The 21095-nt window shown below is 41.9% G+C and overlaps 1 protein-coding gene and 1 non-coding gene across 4 annotated transcripts in view; both read right to left on the bottom strand.

The window, feature by feature from the left end:
• PRMT7 (protein arginine methyltransferase 7) overlaps positions 1 to 21075 on the bottom strand; it is a 38626-nt gene extending 17551 nt beyond the window's left edge. Inside the window, exons 1-6 of one of the 3 annotated variants that reach the window (XM_060398415.1) lie at positions 20981 to 21075; positions 19463 to 19575; positions 17549 to 18050; positions 14719 to 14755; positions 9884 to 10033; positions 2961 to 3069 (exon numbers count right to left, since the gene is read on the bottom strand). In XM_060398415.1, the coding sequence (XP_060254398.1) occupies positions 2961 to 3069; positions 9884 to 10033; positions 14719 to 14755; positions 17549 to 17643 (391 nt within the window). In that variant the 5' untranslated portion in view covers positions 17644 to 18050; positions 19463 to 19575; positions 20981 to 21075. The remainder of the gene's footprint in view (positions 1 to 2960; positions 3070 to 9883; positions 10034 to 14718; positions 14756 to 17548; positions 18051 to 19462; positions 19576 to 20980) is intronic. The other 2 variants (XM_027978112.2, XM_004015091.5) reach the window with 2 other exon arrangements.
• On the bottom strand, positions 12539 to 12667 carry LOC114118117 (small nucleolar RNA SNORA19). Its single transcript, XR_003591664.2, has one exon. It is a non-coding gene; the product is annotated as a small nucleolar RNA SNORA19 (small nucleolar RNA).
• Positions 21076 to 21095: the final 20 nt, after the last annotated feature.

Raw genomic sequence — 21095 nt, 5'->3', positions numbered from 1 at the left:
GGAAGCTGCAAAGGAGAACAAAGACTGGGAGACATCCCTGAGACCTGGCAAGAGAGAGTTTTCGGAACCGCAGCAGTATCGAAGCTGCAATGTTTCCCATTTACCACTGGTTAAGGACCAAGCCAAGTTGACAGTCTACTCACTAAACAAATATGACTGAATTCTTCCATGTGCCAGGCCCTGTGCCAAGTCATGGAATAGAATAATTAGTAAGATCACACAGCCCATGAGCTCAGGATGCTTCAGCTGTGTGGCAACAGAAACGTTAAATACATAATTACATAATTATTTCATTATTGAGGTTAAAATCACTACCTAGAAAGATATTAAGCAAGCTGTGTGTGTGAACACCACACAGCCTGGAGGTAGCACAGGACAGGGCACAGAATAAGTGACATGGCACACGTTCTCCACCTCAGGTCAAAATGGAGTAACTGGGTTCAGACTTATCTATCATCATAATCAACTAGAAAACACGGCAAAATTTATAAAACAAGTGTTTTGGGACAGTGAACAGCAGGAAACCAAGTGAATCCCTACTGCCCTGGCTCCCAGCCGGCGGGCACTTTCCAGACCTTTGTTCACATAGAGAGAAGCCAAGCAAAGTGTCTTGCTGGCTGAGACAGCAGATACAAGTTCAGGGGGGTGGGGGCGGCTGGAATATGCAAAGGAGAGAGTCAGACAGGAAGCTACATAGGAAAAGGGCTTCAGAAATCTGCACAACGCTCCCCTCATGTCTCTTGCTCACACACACACACACAGACACACACACACAGACAGACACATACACACACACACAGACACACACACCCACCCACCCACCCACCCAGAAGGCTGGGCAAAGGATGACCATGTAGCTATAAGCTGAACAACTGTCAGAGGTCAGAGGACTGAGCAACATTCTGATCAGCCATGACCCAGGCACTCAGCAGAGACCCCAGAAAGGTCACGCTGTACTAGTATAGCCGAAGCAGCTCTAGAGCAGGGGTTCTCAATAGGGTGAGATTTTGCACACACACACCCTACACCTGGCACTTTCGGCAATACCTGGAGACATTTCTGATAGGCACAAATGGTGCTGAGGAAGGAGATGCTATGAGCTTCCACCAGTTAAGAGGCCAGGAGTAAACATTCCACAATGCACAGGACAACTTTCCCAGCAAAGAATTACTAAACCCACAATGTCAACAGTGCTCCAAGTAAGAAACCCTGTCTTAAAGCTATCCTAAGCCTGTACCAACAAAGCTTAAAAATAAGCCTTGTAAGGATCAACCTGATCTGCAAGAAACCCAACTGCATGCCAGACAAAGCTTTTAAGGGAAGACAACAAAACTCAGCACTTACCAATGTAAATCTCCCAATATACACAACATCTGAATAAAAATTACTAGACAGGCAAAGAAGGAAAACAGGACCCAGAACCAGGGTAAAAATGAGTCAAAACAAGAAACCCAGAAAAGACAAAGGCAGTGGAATAGAAGGGATGTTAAAACAGCTAATATAAATCTGCTAACTATTTAAAGGAACACACGAACACGTAAGAACAACAGAAGTTATAAAACAAAATCACAAAGGGAATTTTAAAGATGAAAAATACAGTATCAGAAATGAAAAGTTCACTAGATGTGCTTGACAGCGGATCAGACACTGTAGAAAAAGCGATCAGTGAACCAAAAGACCCATCCAGGAAACTACCCATGTCCATCAGTAGGTAAAGGAATGAACAGATTATGGAATGTATCCACATGAAGTGATGCTCACTAACAGAAAGAAATGAATACTTCACACATAAAACACTGGAAAAAACTCAAAAACACTGTACTACAGAAAAGAAAGCAGACACAGAAAAGTACACACTACGATTTCACTCAAAATTCTAGAAGAGGTGAATCTACTCTACAATGGAGAAAGCAGATCAGTGAGTGCCTAGGGCCACAGATATGGGTGGAATGCCTGTAAAGGGTCATGAGGAATCCCTTTGGGCACGATGGAAACATTCTAGTATCTTGATGGTAGAAGTGGTGACAACTGTGTTTACATTTGTTAAAACTGAAACTATATACTTCAAATGGGTGAATCCACTTTATATAAATTATACCTCAATAGGAAATTCCCTAGCAGCCAGTGGTTAAGACTCTGTACTTTCACTGCTGAGGGCCCGTGTTCAATCCCTGGTCAGGGAACTAAGATCCCACAAGCCATGTGGTGTGGCCAAATAAATCAATCAAAGAATCGTACCTCAGTAATGATGATTAAAAATGGGATGATCTGTGCACTCTTTTGTATGTATGGTACACTTTAAAATAAAGGAAATATCAATCCCTTCTTTTGTGCACATTCCAGATCTTCCATAAAGAAATGCTTTTCAAATGCGAGAAAAATGCTGAATTTAGGTAGATGCTTCTTTTAAAATACTGCATGTTAATATCCATAACCTCATGCTAGAAGTTTCTCTTGTAAATCTTTTTCACTGTGCTCTGCCAGTATCAGTAGCATGCGAAATGTCAAAAGTCTGATTCAAATTCCCAGACTATAAAAAATATTCTGAAAATCTGAAGACCAAGCTACACAGGCAAATATCTTACACTGGCTACTGAGACCAGATACTGGAACTAAGAGAACCTCTCATTGTCAACCTTTTACTGTTTTGCTTCTGTCTAATAAAACTCAAAACCAGGTAAATTGAGCCAGACAAGTATTTCAACTTGCTTAAGCAACAGGTTTCATTTGTTTACATCAACACTTGTATACTTGATTAGCTCTGGTTTATTTATTCCTCGTTTATTTTAATTAGTGGAGAAATAAACTAAGAGAGAAGTGCTTATCTTCAGACCAGCACATGGAGAAGTCTCAATTCTGTGCAATTACCTGGGTATGTCTCTCCCAGAAATCGGAATAAACCTTTTCCTCTCTCCCACAAGAGCAAGCAAAGCTTTTGTCACAAGATGTGTTGCTCTCACCTGGTCCTACAGTCACCTCAGTGGAATGCTTATTGATAACCTTAATCTTATCACTGAAGCCGTTTTTCTCCACAATCTTCACAGCAGCATCAGCCATAGGCTTGAAAACCTAGAAATTAGTGAAAACCCAAATAAAAATAAGCAGTAAGTTAAAGAATATCCTAACACCCCATTTTTCCAGTAGTCATGTATGGATGTGAGAGTTGGACTATAAAGAAAGCTGAGTGCTGAAGAATTGATGCTTTTGAACTGTGGTGTTGGAAGACTCTTGAGAGTCCCTTTGACAGCAAGGAGATCCAACCAGTCCATCCTAAAGGAGATAGTCCTGGGTGTTCACTGGAAGGACTGCTGTTGAAGCTGAAACTCCAATACTGTGGCCACCTGATGCAAAGAGCTGACTCATTTGAAAAGACCCTGATGCTGGGAAAGATGGAGGGCAGGAGGAGAAGGGGACGACAGAGGGTGAGATGGTTAGATGGCATCAACGACTTGATGGACTTGGGTTTGGGTGGACTCTGGGAGTTGGTGATGGACAGGGAGGCCTGACGTGCTGCGGTTCACGGGGTCACAAAGAGTCGGACACGACTGAGCAACTGAACTGAACTGTAGTTTAATGTTCTTGACTTCTTGCTGGACTCAGGGGCCTCTGAGCCTCTCTGATTTTTAGTGTCATCTCCAGAGAGGGTCCTTTTTGACCCAGCTTCCAGAGGGCTGAGCAATTGAACTGAACACCTGGTTAGCAACATTTACCTTCATTCTGGTCCTATGATTTGAAGTAAAAGAGGTCTCCATTATGGAATTTCTTCCTGAATACAAAAAATGTACCTTTGTTACCATTTGATACAGGTAAAATATTTTGTTGGGCTGTTTTGATCTAAATACACAAGATTTCACCTATGTAATTTAAATGCATCTCCAAATGTATGTCATGGAAATGAATACAAAAGGATGAGATTCTGTTAGGTTTAACTTGCAGCTGGGTGTTCCCATTACATGTCAGGCAAAGGAGGGATGCAGGGGACTTCCAAGGAGACTGCACCACCTAGCAAGGATGGCAGGTATCAGTGCTATGCTAGAGGGAGATGCAAAGGGGATGTGCCTCACAAAACCATGACTGGGGACCTGGGATGTGAAGTGATGTGCTCTCTAGAGGAAGGTGAGACTATAACTATAGTAGATATGAAGTGTGAGCACGTCACCCTCCTGCTCAAAACTGTCTCAAATCCCCACTGCTAGTGGAACACAGCCTATATTCTCTTATGGTATCTAAGGCCCTTCATACTATGGACCACCTTACTTTTACCCAGCGTTCCTCCCCTCCCACCACCACCCCCATTACACACATGCACTACCAATGCTACAGCCACACTCATCTCCTCATTGTACAGGTAGGACGCAAGCCTGAGCCTTCTCTGCCCTACTACCACCTGCCAAAGCAAACCCAACTTTTCAGGGCAGCACAAATCCCCTCCTGAAGGAAGTCTTCCCTGAACCCTTCATGTGTCCCTAAACATAAGCTTCTCTATCTCTAAATTTCCCACCTGCCCAATTTAGATTGCATAGCTCCAACCACATCACTGCATGAAACATACAGATGCAGATGCAGCCATACGCACATAGAGGAAATTTTCACCTCAGGTGGTCAGTCGTGTCTGACTCTTTGCAACCCCATGAACAGCAGCATGCCAGGCTTCCCTGTCCATCACTAACTCCCAGAGCTTGCTCTAACTCATGTCCATCAAGTTGGTGATGCCATCCAACCATCTTATCCTCTGTTGTCCCCTTCTCCTCCTGCCTTCAATCTTTCCCAGCATCAGAGTCTTTTCCAGTGAGTCAATTCTTCACATCAGATGATCAAAGTATTGGAGTTTCAGCTTCAGCATCATTCCTTCCAATGAATATTCAGGACTCATTTCCTGAATATTCAGGAAATTGACTGATTTGATCTTCTTGCAGTCCAAGGAACTCTCAAGAGTCTTCTCCAACACCACAGTTCAAAAGCATCAATTCTTTGGCACTCAGCTTTCTTTATAGTCCAACTCTGACATCCATACGTGACTACTGGAAAAACCATAGCTTTGACTAGACAGACCTTTGTCAGCAATGTCTCTGCTTTTTAATATGCTGTCTAGGTTGGTCATAGCTTTTCTTTCAAGGAGCAAGTGTCTTTTTAATTTCATGGCTGCAGTCACCATCTGCAGTGATTTTGGAGCCCCCCAAAATAGTCAGCCACTGTTTCTCCATCTATTTGTCATGAAGTGATGGGACCAGATGCCATGATCTTAGCTTTCTGAATGTTGAGTTTTAAGGCGACTTTTTCACTCTCCTCTTTCACTTTCATCAAGAGGCGCTTTAGTTCTTCTTCACTTTCTGCCATAAGGGTGGTGTCATCTGCACATTTGAGGTTATTGATATTTCTCCCAGCAATCTTGATTCCAGCTTGTGCTTCATCCAGCCCTGCATTTCACATGATGTTCTCTGCATATACGTTAAATAAGCAGGGTGACAATAAACAGCCTTGACATACTCCTTTCCCGATTTGGAACCAGTATGTTGTTCTAACTGTTGTGGCATACAGATTTCTCAGGTGGAAGGTAAGGTGGTCTGGTATTCCCATCTCTTGAAGAATGTTCCAGTTTGTTGTGATCCACACAGTCAAACACTTGGTGTAGTCACAAAGCAGAAGTAGATGTTTTTCTGTAACTCTCTTGCCTTTTCAAAGATGCAGCGAATGCTGGCAATTTGATCTCTGGTTCCTCTGTCTTTTCTAAATCCATCTTGAACATCTGGAAGTTCTTGGTTCACATACTGTTGAAACCTGGCTTGGAATATTTTGAGCACTACTTTGCTAGAGTGTGAGATGAGTGCAACTGTGTGGTAGTTTGAACATTCTTTGGCATTGCCCTTCTTTGGGATTGGAATGAAAACTGACCTTTTCCAGTCCTGTGGCCACTGCTGAGTTTTCCAAATTTGCTGGCATATGGAGTGCAGTACTTTCACAGCATCATCTTTTAGGATTTGAAACAACGCAACTGGAATTCCATCACCTCCACTAGCTTTGCTCATAGTGATGCTTCCTAAGGCCCATTTGACTTCACATTCCAGGATGTCTGGCTCAAGGTGGATGATCACGCCATCATGGTCTTCTGGGTCACGAAGATCTTTTTTTGCATAGTTCTATGTATTCTTGCCATCTCTTCTTAATGTCTTCTGCTTCTGTTAAGTCCATACCATTTCTGTCCTTTATTGTGCCCATCTGTGCATGAAATGTTCCCTTGGTATCTAATTCCTTGAAGAGATCTCTAGTCTTTCCCATTCTGTTGTTTTCCTCTATTTTCTTTGCATTGTTCACTTAGGAAGGCTCTCTTATTCTTTGGAACTTTGTATTCAGATGGGTATATCTTTCCTTTTCTCCTTTGCCTTTCACGTCTCTTCTTTTCCAAGCTATTTGTAAGGCCTCCTCAGACAACCATTTTGCCTTTTCGCATTTTAGAAATGATTCTGATTTTAGAAAATGATAAAGTGACCAGTCAAAATGACAAGATTTTCATTTTTTTCTAAGACCTTTTCTGCATCCACCTATATTTTCTGCCACAAAAGCATATTTCTATTACAATCAAGCGGAAAATGCTATATACTTCTACAAAGAATATGTGCTCAGGTAGGGTAACAAAACCTTCACAATCTGTTTCAAATTATCTCAAGGCTCTAGTTTGATGGTTTTGATGTTGTTGGAGGGCCTCAGACCCTCAATTCTCACCAATCAGTCTGCCTCCACCCCAGAAGTATCACGTGCTCTTACCATCCTCTCAGCCCTCCTGCCCCTTATCATTCATGTCCTCTGCTGACTCTGCAGAGTCTGTCCTTCACAGCCTCTTCCTCAGCCACCAAGAACTCAAGAACTCACCTCAAACACTATCGAATGAAGCCCGAAGCTGATTTCTCAACATCATCATCCTGTATTCTCCCCTAGCCCTCAAATCAGTTTGGAGAACTAATCTTCTTTCAAGGGATGCACTGTCTGGTCTAAGAGCAAGTGAATCTTTCTTGCCAGGTAAATGAAATAAATTAAACAGCATTTAACCTCATTTTGGTCAATGATATATCCAAGGAGAGGTTTGCTTGAGATTCCTAGGAATGTTCTTTTTGCCCTTAAAAAAGAGAAAGAAAATGAGGAAGCCAGGATCATGCTTGGTTTTCAAGGCGTTTTGCCATAGAAATCACTATAACCAATACACCTTCCCCAGCACTCCTTCCTTTTCAAATGTACTAAAAGAGAAGCCTGCAGACAATGCCTGTGATTTCTTATATTCCATCCAACCCTCAACCCTACTCTCCTGAAAATATTGCCTAAAGGGGGTCACCAATAACCTCTTGGCTGCCAACCCACAGCTTTCTTAGTCCCCATTCTGCTTAATTTCCATACCTGTACTAATACAGTAGCCACATGTAGTTATTTAAACGTAAATGGATTAAAATTAAGTAGTATTTAAAATTTCAGCTCCTCAGGCCTACTAGTCACATTTCAAGTACTTAGCCACATGTGGCTAGGGACCACGATACTGGACAGCACAGTCGTAGATTTTCACCATCACAAAGTTCTAATAGTGCTGCTCTAGTAACATCCACACTTGCTGATCACTCCCTTTCTCATGGCTTCCACGCCATCTGCCCCTGCCTTCTAGGGTCTCTTCATTTCTGTCTGGACTTGACTTCATGGCCACTCTTGTTCCCTCAGCCCCTGAACACATCCCGCCTTTGCTCTTTTCAGTCTACTCTCTCTCCCTGGACAACCCCCTAATACTGCCAGCTTTACCTGTCATATCTTTAGCAAGTGAGTCCCGAATCCACTATACATGCCACCCTCAAAAGGTTCAGATTCCCGTCTCTAGGGACCATCAGGTTCTCTCTCACTCATTCTTCTGGACCTGTCTTTCCTGTTGCCATGCAGTTCAGGCAGAGCTGCAAACCACAGGGCAATTCAAAGACAGGAAGACCAAAGAATCAACCAGGTAGTCACTAGAGCAAAAACTGGGAGGCTACCATAAAGATCTGAAGAGTCAAATGGAAGAGGTCTGAGAATCACAAGCCAGAACAGCAAGAGAATTAGAAATCCAGGTAAATGAGATGAAAATATGGAAAAACCTAAGAAAACTGTTCTACCAATTCTACCATGAAGTATGTTCTCATCCTATATTTTTCATTAGCAGTCCACAAAGGTACCGGCTCCTGCCCCACCAGCTGTCTCATATGTAACATGTCCAAAATGAAATGCAGGGTCTTTCCCATAAAATAAGTTACTGGAAAGAGGAACTCCTCTTACCAGTCAATGGCATCCTTGCCTCTACCCTAGACACCCACACTAGCACTCTCTCTCTCACACACATACACTGTCCTATCAAAGCTACCAATGTGGAGTGAGCACCAAATTAGGAACCAAAAGACCAAGATCCAGGTCTAGCCCTCCTACTTATTAACTGTGGGACTTAAGACTTAAACGTCTGCGTCTTGACTTCTTCATTTACGAAGATAAAATCTACTTAAGGCTATCAAGGCAACTATCCGCAAATACTGATTTCTCTGTATCAGCTCAGAGCCTTGATGACGCCCCCAAAGGCAAAGAATGACCCTTAATCATTTTAATGAAATCCTGAGACAAGTGTACAGAATTGCAAGTGCGTGCACGCACACACACACAACCTTATCACTATCGTTGGACTATCACAGAAACTTGAAGCCCATTAACACCTAACTCACGATATTAAAGTGTTTAATGTGACACTCAGGTCTTCCAGAGTCTGGCTACAATCTACCTTTCTGGGTTTTTCTACCATGACACCATTTGCCACAACTCTGGACAACACTGTTCCCAAATACACCATGGTATTCCCTCAGCCTGAACTGTCACCCTTCTAGACCATAAGCTCGAGGGCCACCCTGTAGACATGGGGGTGGGCAGCAGGTGCTGGAAGGAGTCTAGGCAGAACACCCTAGAGTGCTGACCCCTATACTTTAAGGAAGAAAGCAAAAAACTTCTGTTTAAGCCACTGATATTTTGGGACTTTGTCATCTGCAACTTAATCACCATATGAAACAAATATTGTAGGGCAAAATACACCAAAACTTTAACAATGGTTAGTTATATATGGAGTCAATACACTTCTTTCTATTTACCAAATTTCCTATAGTGGCACGCATTCACATTGCATGCAAGCATGCATGTGTGCTAAGCTGTTTCAATCTCGTCTGACTCCTTGCAATCCTATGGACTGTAACCCACCAAGATCCTCTGTCCGTGGGATTCTCCATGCAAGAATACTGGAGTGGGTTGCCGTGCCCTCCTCCAGCTCCAGGGTATCTCCGATCAAGGAATCCAACCTGTGTCTCTTGCATCTCCTGCATTGGCAGGCAGGTTCTTTACCACTAATGCCACCTGAGAAGTTTATTATTTGCATTACCAGAAAAATAATTTTAATTTTTATTAAAGGAGTGAAATGGCAGATTACCAAACTATGGGTAAATGCAGTAAGATAGCTAGCTCTGTCAGGACATTTAAGGCAGTAGAGTTCAACCTTGATGCACTTTAAAAAATCCCAATGCTCAGGTCACATCCCAGAACTATTAATTAAAATCGGGGGCAGGGGAGTGCAGGACGACTGACTAGGCGTTAGAATTTTTTAAAGCTCCTTGGTGATTCTGACACTCAGTCAAGGCTGAGAATCACTGTTTTCACGGAAGAAAACGAGCTCTTGGAGGAAAGAATGGTGTCTGACTCATCTCTGTGTTCTCGGAACCTGGCACTGCACTTGGCATGGAGCAAACACTCCATGTATGTCTGTGAAGAAATGGACGGGGAGAGTGCAAGGGACACAAGAGACTTTCCACACAGGACACAGAACATACACATGAAGAGTGTGGCTCACCTCAATGGCATAGCAGAAGTCGGCACCAGCTGTGACCGCCATCATTGACAAGAGTCCTGTGCCAGTGCCAATGTCAAGAACCAAGGCCTTCTGTCCTCTGTCCTTCACCCGGCTCACAGCAGCCCGGATGCCCTGGTAGTATTTCATGTTCTAAGAGAAAGGGAGAAAACAACTGTTACTTCATACCAGTTATTTTAAGTGCTTTGTGAAGTTCTAGAGTCACGGTTGGCACAGCAGAGTTAAGTCCCGACCCTGTGGCCTCTGTGGCTTGCACTAGTTGAGCTGGACAGCCCTCCCGAGGCTCTGGGAGCACTGGGTCAGCCTCTTAAATTTATAAAGTAATTGCCTCTCCCCTCCACACCCACTCTTCCATACTCTGCTCAGAGATACTGAGGCTCACGCTCTGCAAACCACATTTTCCTTTTTCCAGCTTTTAGATGACTGGACAACAGGGGAACTAGAGGATGGAGAAAGCTTGTTCCTTCCCACATGCGTACTCTCTTCAGGCCCTTCAGAGCTAGGAGAAGCACTCAAGCAGCGATTCCCTTCAGAGATCTAGCATCAGCTCCACAGGACCTTTCCTCCACACGTCTAGGTTCTGGGAACTCCAGTCTTCCCCCTTTGTATCTCCAGGTAAAGGAACTGCTTCCTGCAATTACTTCCACAAGGTTACCCTGGTGCTTCCCAGTCCTTCCATACCTCTATAACCAACTCCTTCTCTTGAAACAGATGCATATGCTTGTGTGCCCAGTGGTGTCTGACTCTTTGCAACCCCCTGGACTATAGCCCACCAGACTCCTCTGTTGATGTAATGTTCCAGGAAAGAACACTGGAGTGGGTTGCCATTTCCTCCTCCAGGATATCTTCAGGACCCAGGAACTGAACTCATGTCTCCTGCATTGGCATGGGGATTCTTTACCATTAAGCCACCAGGGAAGCCCATTGAAACATATAATGTGGCTTTTGGTTTCCTCACTAGACTCTTAATTCATACGGCTTCCTGGGCTAAAAAATATTTTCTTCTCAGGAAATTGTTTCTTTGTTTTTAGTTCAGATCCTTAGTAATTTAATCAGATATATATATTTTTTTCCCTCTGTAACACTTTGACTAATTAAGTACCTGGCCCTAGGATCTCACAGGCTGTACGGTGCAGCCAAAAAAAAAGAATAGTACTATATTTCAAAATAGCAACACTGAACTCTAAAAGCAAATGGAGTGATATTGTCAAAATTATGAAGTGAAGTGATTTCCAAACTAGAATCCAGCCCTTAGTGTGAGGAACAGAATAAAGAAGTTTTTGGATAAGCCAAGCCTCAAAAAGCTTCCTCTCCATGAACCCTCTCAGAGTAATGTGATAAAGGATGAGCTTCACTAAAGAGGGAGGGAACCAAAGAGGAACACAGGGGACCCAGGAAACAGAGGACTCAATACAAAAAGAGGAGCAAAGAAAATCTATAGACAACAAGAATCGCAGGTCTAAAATGCACCTAGTCCAGACTGAGGCCGGGGAAAATGACCCCAGAAACAATCTCTAAGATGAAACTGACAAAACAGCCGACTGTTTTGACCTTCCTTTGGAAAGAAATTTTAGACTACTGAGAGAAAGTCTGGGCATAAAAGGATGACTACATAAAACACAAAGCAAAAATAAGTTAATTATTAACAAAGAATAATGCAAGAAAGGAAAAGCAATCAAAATTATCACATAGCTCAACTGTGAACAGTGTTTACACATGCCTAATAATAGTCGACATGATTTTAACACACGTTTATATAAGCGTTTACCTCATCACAAAAGGAGGTATTATTCTTATCCCTATTTTACAGATGAGAAAACAGAGGCATAAAGATTTAAGTGATTTGCCTACTGAAACACTGAATATTAATTTTGCAAAAATTATAACTGTGCTGGGAGGAAAGGAGAATGAGTGGGAAGGAGGAGCTGAAAGAATATCAAATTTTTAGCTCTTACAGTGGGGAAGTCAATAGATAATAGTTATTTAGGTCTGGAAGTAAACATAAAACAAACAGCTCAAAGAGAAGAAAGGAGGTTGCCTCTGAGTATAAGCATAAAAATGTTCTGTCTGGGGGAAATGATACACCAGGGGACTGTTATTTTTCACAACAAGCCTCACAGAAATATTTGACTCCTAAAGTAATTACATTTCTGTCTTGGATAAAATCAGTATGGTATTTTACGTTATGTGCTTTTTATGGTGAAGAAAGAAAAAAAGTTAAAAAAAAAAATCAGGATGGCAACTGATAGAATTGTTGAACTAGGAAAATGAACATCAAATATACTATCTCCACAAAAAGCAGGAGGGTGCAGATTTCTCTGTGTAGCTGTGGCTGTCAGGTAATGGAAAGAGAGCAGGTCTAAGAGCTGGTTCAGGAGCTTCAGTTCAATCTGTGAGCTGATCACCTGAGAACCCTCATCAGCAGCATCCTCAACAGGAAAACAAGGGTTGGGAGATGTGTCAAATAAACAGAATCCATTAAATGAGCTATCACTTTAAAAATTTTTTTAATTTAAAAAAGTTATATTTTCTATACAACAAATACTAAAACACCTGCAATACTTTTTCAATTTTCTTAACATACAAAACCATCACACAACGCAAAAAAATACCAAATGTAACTTGGAAGTTATTGACTGTTGTCTGAAGGTGACTGACAGCAATGACTAAATTAGTCATGCTGCTAATTTACCTCCACATGTTTATTTAGCACATCAGAAATATCTTTTCTCCTGACATAAAGAAAAAAGACAATGAAATGTGCACAGCTCTCACTTTTTAATTATCCAACTTTGAAGCTACTACTGGAGCCTCTTAAAAGACAACTGGCAGTATCCATAGAGTCCTATGTGAGTTCATAATCCTAGACTACACTAAAGATGACATTTGGATGGCAAATCAGCACAAAAAATGATGTTTGACACTATTAGTCATTAGAAAAAATCATTTCATGTGCTTATTTGCCTTCCAAATATATTAAAACTACAAAGCTAAATAACATACACTCAACATATAGACCCATATATATGTACTGATATATAGACCCATATATATGTACTGATATGAAAGAAATGAAAACATGTCCACACAAAGACTTACATGTGAATGTTCAAAGCAGGACTATTCCAAACAGCCAAAAACTGGAAACAATCCAAATGTCTATCAATTGGTAAATGGATAAAATACAGTATATCCATATAATGGAGTATTACTCAGCAATACAAAGGAATGGATACTAACACACTCAACATGAATGACCCTCAAATGATAAATGAAGGGAAAAAGACACATAGACTACATATTACATGATTTCATTTCGATGAAATTTCCAAAAAAGGCAAAAACTATACAGACAGAAAATCTATCAGTGGTTGCCTTGTGGGAGGGGGAGCAACCAGAAGGTTGAGTACCAGGACTGATTTTATGGGATAATAGAAGTGTTTTAAAACAACAAAATGTAAGGAACCATACAAAAGTACAGAGAAACATGTTTTTCTTGACTGTCACTAACCAGCAACTTCTGACTCCATTTCCTCATGTGTAGAACTGGGAACGGGAGAACAGAAGTTAAGAGTTAAATAATGAAGACTCAGGAATATTCCATCAAGGAATTTGAAGTTTATCTCGAAGGCAGCAAGAGGGAGGACACTGAAGGGTTTTAGGGCTGCTGTACAGAGGAAGCAAAACAGGGGCCGACACCAGTCAATGAGGGCTGCACAGGCAGTGGGGTTGAAAGAACAATGGAATTTGGTGGTCAATCAACTACAGGCTTAGATAAGGGAAAGACATCATCTTTCTGGCTTGGCTGACCGGATGGATGACAATGCCATTTGTCCAAATCCTCTGGAAGCTGGGTCAAAAAGGACCCTCTCTGGAGACAACACTAAAAATCAGAGAGGCTCACAGGCCCATGAGTCCAACAAGAAGTCAAGAATATTAAACTACAGAGGATTAGTCAAAAGCCAACAATGTTTGTTCCCCATTCTGTAATTCCTCAGCAGATCAGCAAAGGCACTCAGATATTTGACAAAAATGAGGGAGGCACCTAGCCCCTGTGGTGTAGTCTGAACACTAATGGTGTTTAAGGAGGCCCTTCTGTCACAGTGTTGCCAAGAAGCAGGCAGTTAATCCAAGCTGGGTGAAAGAGACACTGCCACCGACACAGCCTCATGACCAGACCTACCATGTGCCCTGATCCTTCTGCCAAGCACTGCTCAGTTTTTAAGCCTGGCCCTGCATCCCTCTCCTTCAAGCCTCCCAATTTCTGAACGATCTGGATGAGGCTGACTAGTTAAGCACTCTGGGAGACCAGGAAATCCTGGGTTGCTAACCATGATAAGATCAGAATTGTAACATAATTCAAACAAAGAGAACTCAGATGAAACAAAAACAAAGGAGAAAAGCTGAAATGTAATTCTGCAGTGAAAGCCAAATATACTTTACAAAATACAGTCTGCAGTGACCTCTAGAGATTCTATTTTAAAATTACAAAGTAAATATTCTAAGTAAAACTGTATTTTTTATCCAGAGATCATGGAAATCAGCTAGTATGGCCCACTCATTATACATTCTAATAAGTGAGGTCTGCAGAGGTCTCATGTTTTCTCCAAGGTCATGCTCAAGTCAGTAACAGACGAGCAAGAAGGACCCAGACTCCTGCTTTCCTAAGCAGTGCTCCCTACTGCTGCCTCTCTACATCATTCTAACAGCGTGGCTCTGGGGGCAGTTTTTAAAACGCATAGTGGAAGGTTTCAAACACTACTTTAAGATAACAGTTTCAAAAAGATAAATAAATAACAGTTTCCTTTTACACTTACCCTATCTTTGTCATGCAACATATCAGCATAGGATGACCTTAAAAAAAAAAAAAAAGACAGGTTAGAAACCTCTGCTAATAATGATAAACATCAATGTATGAGAATATTCACATACATAAATGCATTCCTACATCAGATAGAACAAACATCTGGTCCATTTTAAACTATTTTAACAGAGCTATAAGCTGTCATTCTCTCATACTGCAGGAAAAAAAATCTTAGAGAAACAGTTTTATTTTTAGTAAAGAATCTTGGATTGAAACTCCTGTGATAGTTGGCCCTGTCACAGTAATTCCACAGTCCTACCATACTGATCATGTTATACATCATATAATTTTTTTCCTCAGGAACAACTCAGATGTGTCTAACACTTCACATAGTCTTACATACATTTGTATACAGGGATAACCAAAGATGGAAGGAACACCGAGGAGAACAATCAGGGAAAGAGAATCTATATGCCTGCTGTGTATGTGAAGGCACTTTCCCTTATGTTATCAGGAACAACTAAGAAGAGCTCATCAAACTACAGAGAAGAGGGCTGCTTATCTGTATGTTCTGCCATAGTAATACAGAAATCTGAAAAATCTCTGGCAGGGTTAGGATAATCCCCAGAACTCAGCAGATTCAGCCCACAGATGCTTTCTGAGAGTTCCAGGTGAGAATTAAGGCACTCTCACAAAAGAGGGGGCCTCCAGCTTACAATCAACATCAGAATTAATGGAGAGGTGTTTTTTTTTTTTTTACATGTGGCTTCCCACAATGCAAAGAACTTCTGATCCAGAAGATGGAGCTGGAGTTTGGAAATCTGCACTTGAACTGGTGCTCCAGACAACTGTGACACAGGCATTTCCTACTCCACATTTTGAGGAGCACTGCACCAAAAACAAACAGTTCTGCTGCTTCTTTTTTTAAATGACATACCAAGGTTTTTAACATGTGAACCTACCTATGAGTGTTTAGTTGAAATCTGGTCCTTTCTACTTTCCTTCACCTCAAAAGGGACATTTTCATACCCCATCTTCCCTGCCTCATCAGCCATCCACTCCTCCCACTCCACTGACATCACTGTCCCTAAGCACCACCAGCTCATTCCCATCACTTAACAGCTAGGATTTCTCTGACCCTGCTGGACATTCCCCTTTCTGAAATGTTCTCTTCCTTTCTACTCTCTGGCCATCCCCTGCTGGTTGTCTTGCCTCACCAGATATTCCAGGATTCTTTCTTCAACCCTCTACCTTTCTCATCCCACACGATCTCTGAAAGCCTGCAATCTCTTCCAGCTTCAACTCTCACTAATAACTGCAAACTGTCCAGATCCATAATTTATGTGCCCACTGGCACTTCCATCTGGATGGTCAAACCCGATACTAATCTTCATCTCCCAACAACATTCATTCCTCCTGTGTTCTCCTTGTGATGGAACTGTTTTCCATCCACTTACTCAAATCAGAAATCTTGGTGCTTCTTCAATTTTTTCTCTCTTTCCATCACTGCACCCAAGAGTTACCAAACTTAGGCTCCCTCAAAGCTTTCTCCTCCTCTCTCCACCTCTGCTGTCTCAGCCATGGGGCTGCAATATCTATCCAAATGCCCAGAAGTTGTTTGCTCCCTCCAACACTCTTTCCACACTGCTCTCAGGGAATGTTCCAAAATGCAACCTCATCTATTTTCTTCCCTATTTAACATCTCAATCACTCAGAAAATAACATCCAAAATACTTAGAAAGTAATGTGTTTGAGCTCTTATTCTGTACCAAACATTGTACTTCATTCAATCATCAAATGATGGTAAGAAAAGGGTATCATACTATGGGATAAATGTTATTATACTGAGGCATGTACTGTTATACTGTACACGGGGCATATATTACTACTTCAAGGCTCAGAGAAGTTTAGAAGCTTGGCTGATGTCACAGACTTAAGTGGCAAAGCTAGAACTTAAGACAACCGTGCTCCTCTTAGAGCATTTTGCTCCCACCAACTACAACATGACCCCACCTACCTTTTCAGCAGCCTCCCTCACCACAGCGCTACTTTTGCACCATACTCCAGTCACACTGACCTGCTAGTCATTTCCCAAACTAGCTCATCTGCAAGTCTGCACATAATCCCTGCTGCCTGGAAAGCAATCACCCTCTCTTTAGATTTGGGAAATCATTCAAATTATCACTCTCCCAGCACAGCTGGTTCTTGATGCTTCCATGCACTTTTGTGCCCATTTCCACTGACCTTCATGTCATGGTGTCATAATTTTTTATATATCTGTCTCTTCCACAAATCTGCATGTTCTTTGAGAACCAGAACCTCATCTTCTTCATTTTGATATTCACAGTCTTCACACAGTGTTGTATACACTTAATGATTGCTTAATAACAGTAACTCACTGACATACTTTTAAATATCCCTCCAAAGGGAAAAAAAAAATCCACTTTCCCCCACGTTTTCCATTAAAGAGAACTTAACCATATGATAAATGTGTCATCATTTCATGACACAATAATTAAATTTCATAAGCTCGTCTACTGCTGTTACTACTACTGAACCCTGGGTCCTCTTTGATCCACTAGACAAATCCTCTGGGGCTCTGGTAGGGCTGCTACACAACATCTGACTCTCCACACAGATGAGACTTTGTGGAACTCCCACACATACCTACCCGGCTGAGCAGACCTGCTGGTGAGCAACACTGCCCCCATCAGCAGCACTTGGTGACAATCTATTCCCCACTCAGACTGGATTCCAAGGCATCTGCTTTGAGATCAATGGCCCTACCCAGCTACACTGAACTGCGGGGGAAAAAAAACAAACAAACAAAAAAAAGCCGTTACCTTGCAATCTCCTGGTGGTAGTCATAATGCTCATCCTCCTCCAGCCACTCCACAGATCCTGTGGTCGGATTGGCCCGCCCGCAGAAGACTTTCATGATGTCAATTAGCTTCTCAGCTTTAGCAGAGAAAAGCAGCCTTGCCAGCTGACTTCTTGTAGACAAGTCTGATCGTCAGAAATCTATTCAAATCATAATGCCCCAAAATATAGAGGAAAATGAATTTTTAAGACAAGGGGGGGCGGGGAAAGAACTCATGAAATGGATGGAAATGTCAAGACACTGAAAATATTTGTTCATCAGAATTTCGATCTTCCCATCAAGAGTTACTTAGTTTTATATTCAGCACACAACATCAAAAATCATTAAGACAAAAATTCAGAAAGCTATCTGGAAACTTCAGCAGGCCTCCATGGTTTCAATGGGGTCAAATGAGCCTCAGAGTTGCACCTGAGTACAGCATCAGGTGAAGGCAGGTGAGAAGAGAAATAAAGCAGAAGAAAGGGCTAGAAGGAAAAGGGAGAACACAAAGAGACTGAGGTGGTGGTAAAGGAGTGTCAGCAATACTGTCTTAGAATAGTAAACATTTAGTTTAAGGAAATATGCAAAGAAATAGTAATTCAAATCACCTAAGTAAACCTCACCTGAGCAAATAAATCATAGCTAATATTCAAACATGAACAATCCCCAAAATATAACACCAAGCCAAAGAATAAGCAAACCACAGAGTATACACGATTGTATTCACATGAAATTCATAATTATGCAACAGAAAATATAGTCTTCAGGGATCACACCAAAAGCGTAATAGGGAATGATGACAGTGGTTACCTATAGGAATGAAGGGAAAAGAATGGAATCCACAAAGGCCAGTAACAGTAATTGTCCTTTTTGTAATTATACTGTCATTCTTAGTGCCTCACTATTGTTATATTATTATGTTATTATATTACTGTTATGTCAATTACTTATCTACTCAGTACTGAATTTTAAAAGCAATTTTAACTTTCTTCATCTAAAATAAAAGGCTTTGAATAAATGAAATGTCACCAGATAAATGTCTTATATGGCCTGTTTCCCGCCAAAGATCTATTTCTGAGAGCAATACCGCAGCTCAAAGTCTGAAGGTACTTCTTAGCAGACATGGCCTCTCACAGTGCCCTCTGTCTTACTATTCAAAAAACAGCAAGTGTTCCACACTTTCCTTCATTCCTTGATAAGCACTGATCCATCATCTGTAAACATTAGAAAGAATGCCTACTCCGCAAGACCCTAAACATTTGTAAGGCATTTTACTGGCCAGAGTTATTGACTTTCTTCTGAAGTCATCTAAACTAAGTAAACTCTGAATTCTTATACTAGAGGATGGGGAACAATCTTTTCTGAAAAGACTCAGTCACTAGCCTGGTTGAAAGTAGTCAATTAGTCCTTCAGCAAAACTCTACTTTAGTATATCTACTCTCTAATTTAGTGGTTATCAAGCTTTCTGACAACCCAGTAAGAAATATATTTTACCTTGAGACACAACACACACACGCAATATAAAGTTTCACAAAACAATTACTTAGTCTTCATGTAGGCAAGACCCTCTGATATAGTCCACTATATTTAATTTTTATTTGTCATGCAGGTCATAATCCACTAAATGGTTTTAATAACTCACCAAAGGGTTTCAACCTACAGCTTGAAAAGCACTGCTAGAATCAGCTCTGCATATCTCATAAGCTAATGTCATTAAAAGGGAGAGTATCTAGAACTACCATAATCTGTAATATGCTTTAGAAAACACTTCCAACAAATGCTGTAGTAGAAAGAAGTTTAAAAGATGGGTAGGATTTAGACGGGGGAAGGGAGAAAGTACTTTACCAGATGAGATAGGCTTAAAAAATCATGCACAATGAACCTTTAATAAATTAACCTGAAGTTCCATTGAACAAGAAGTCAAACACGTTGATGGGGTCCATATTGTGGAGACTCCTAAAACCCTTATCCTCTGGTCCATGTGTAATCAATCGTGAAGTCACTTAAAGGCTAAAGGGAAGTAAAGTACTGTAATTTACGGAATTCTCTTTGCAGCTATGATGTTGCAGAGGCTGTAACTAGGACCACAGTGTCTTTTCAGAACTTTAAAGAAGTCACTGGTTTTATATAAATCTAAATAAATGCTTGAGGACAGAAACTATGTCCTGTAACCTCTCTGGGTGAACACTACGTATCTTCCACACATGAATCCCCTCATGTATTACTATGACTTGTCCTCTCTCCCAGAAGTAGCCCACAGTCTGGAGTCAGGATAAGGATACTCTAATCTCCTCCTCATTCTCCAAGAGCTGTGTAATCACATGGTTATTACGAGGAGGGGATGGAAATCAACTGCCAAGCCTTAATTGCTTTACTAGTCAGATTTCAGAGTAGACCTCTGGTTCAGTCACTCAGAATTTACTAGGCACCTTCTGTATGCCAGGTACTGTATTAGGACTGGAGGACTACCATAAAGAGAAAGGAGGTTCTTGTCCTCCAAGAATTTATAGATCCTAATGAGAGAAAAAGAGTAAATAAAATAATTAGACTACCTGAGGGCAAAAAAGGAAATGCACAGGGTGCTATGAAAGAGAACAACAAAGTTATGGAAAAGCTTTCTGAGAAAAACAGTATCTAAGTTGAGGCCTGAAAGATAAGCCGGGTTAAAAGCTATGATAGTGTAGTGCTCATATTTCAGGAATCCTTACCCCAACTTTTCCAAGAACACGACGTAAAATGTCAAGAATTAGGTGCAGAGTTACAAAAGTCTGAGTGACTGAAGCACTTTGAACAGAGGAAATGATGGGAGATTAGGCATGTGGGCTTCTGCAAACCGTTGTGCCATGCTGACTTTCGAAAGGTGTTTTGATTTTGTTCTAGATGCACTCAACGGTTTTAAGCAAAGGAGTATGTACGGCGGGTGTCGCAAAGAGTCGGACACGACTGAGCGACTGAACAACAAACGATGGGTGTACGCTTTTACAGGGACTCTCTGACCAATGTGTGGTAAACAGACTGGTTTCCAACTACTGAGAACACTGTGACTGGGTCCCCTTGAACCAGGGGACCGTGGACCAGTCAGGGTGCGATAGCCGAAGCTCCCAAAGACTGAGGCGCGGGTCTCTGTCGCTGAAGGGAGACGCCAGGTATTCCCCGCGAAGGTGCTCAGTCACAAGCCAAGCCAGAAGCAATTACCCGACTGAATGGCAGAGGCGGGGACCCCCTAGAAACCCGCACTACCGCCGGTTCGGGAGCTCTGAGCCTCCCCACGAGGACTCTAGAAGTTCCTTCGGAGTCCCGAAGAGGTGTGTACCTCAGTGTTCAAGTACGACCGAGGCCGTGGGCTGAGTACGTTTCTGGCTGCATTCGAGCCTTCAACCGCGACCCCACCTTCCCAACCCGTCCAGCGTCTCACCCGACGCGGGAACAGCTCCATTCACTTCGTGCGCCACCGCCATCCTGCCGCGACAGGCGTGGGAAGCCAGGACCTCCCTAGCCTCGCTGTGTGCCGGGGGCGGGGCCCGGAAGCG

Source organism: Ovis aries, chromosome 14, assembly GCF_016772045.2.
Source record: "Ovis aries strain OAR_USU_Benz2616 breed Rambouillet chromosome 14, ARS-UI_Ramb_v3.0, whole genome shotgun sequence".
Taxonomy (NCBI): domain Eukaryota; kingdom Metazoa; phylum Chordata; class Mammalia; order Artiodactyla; family Bovidae; genus Ovis; species Ovis aries.
This window is presented reverse-complemented; position numbering and strand designations above follow the sequence as displayed.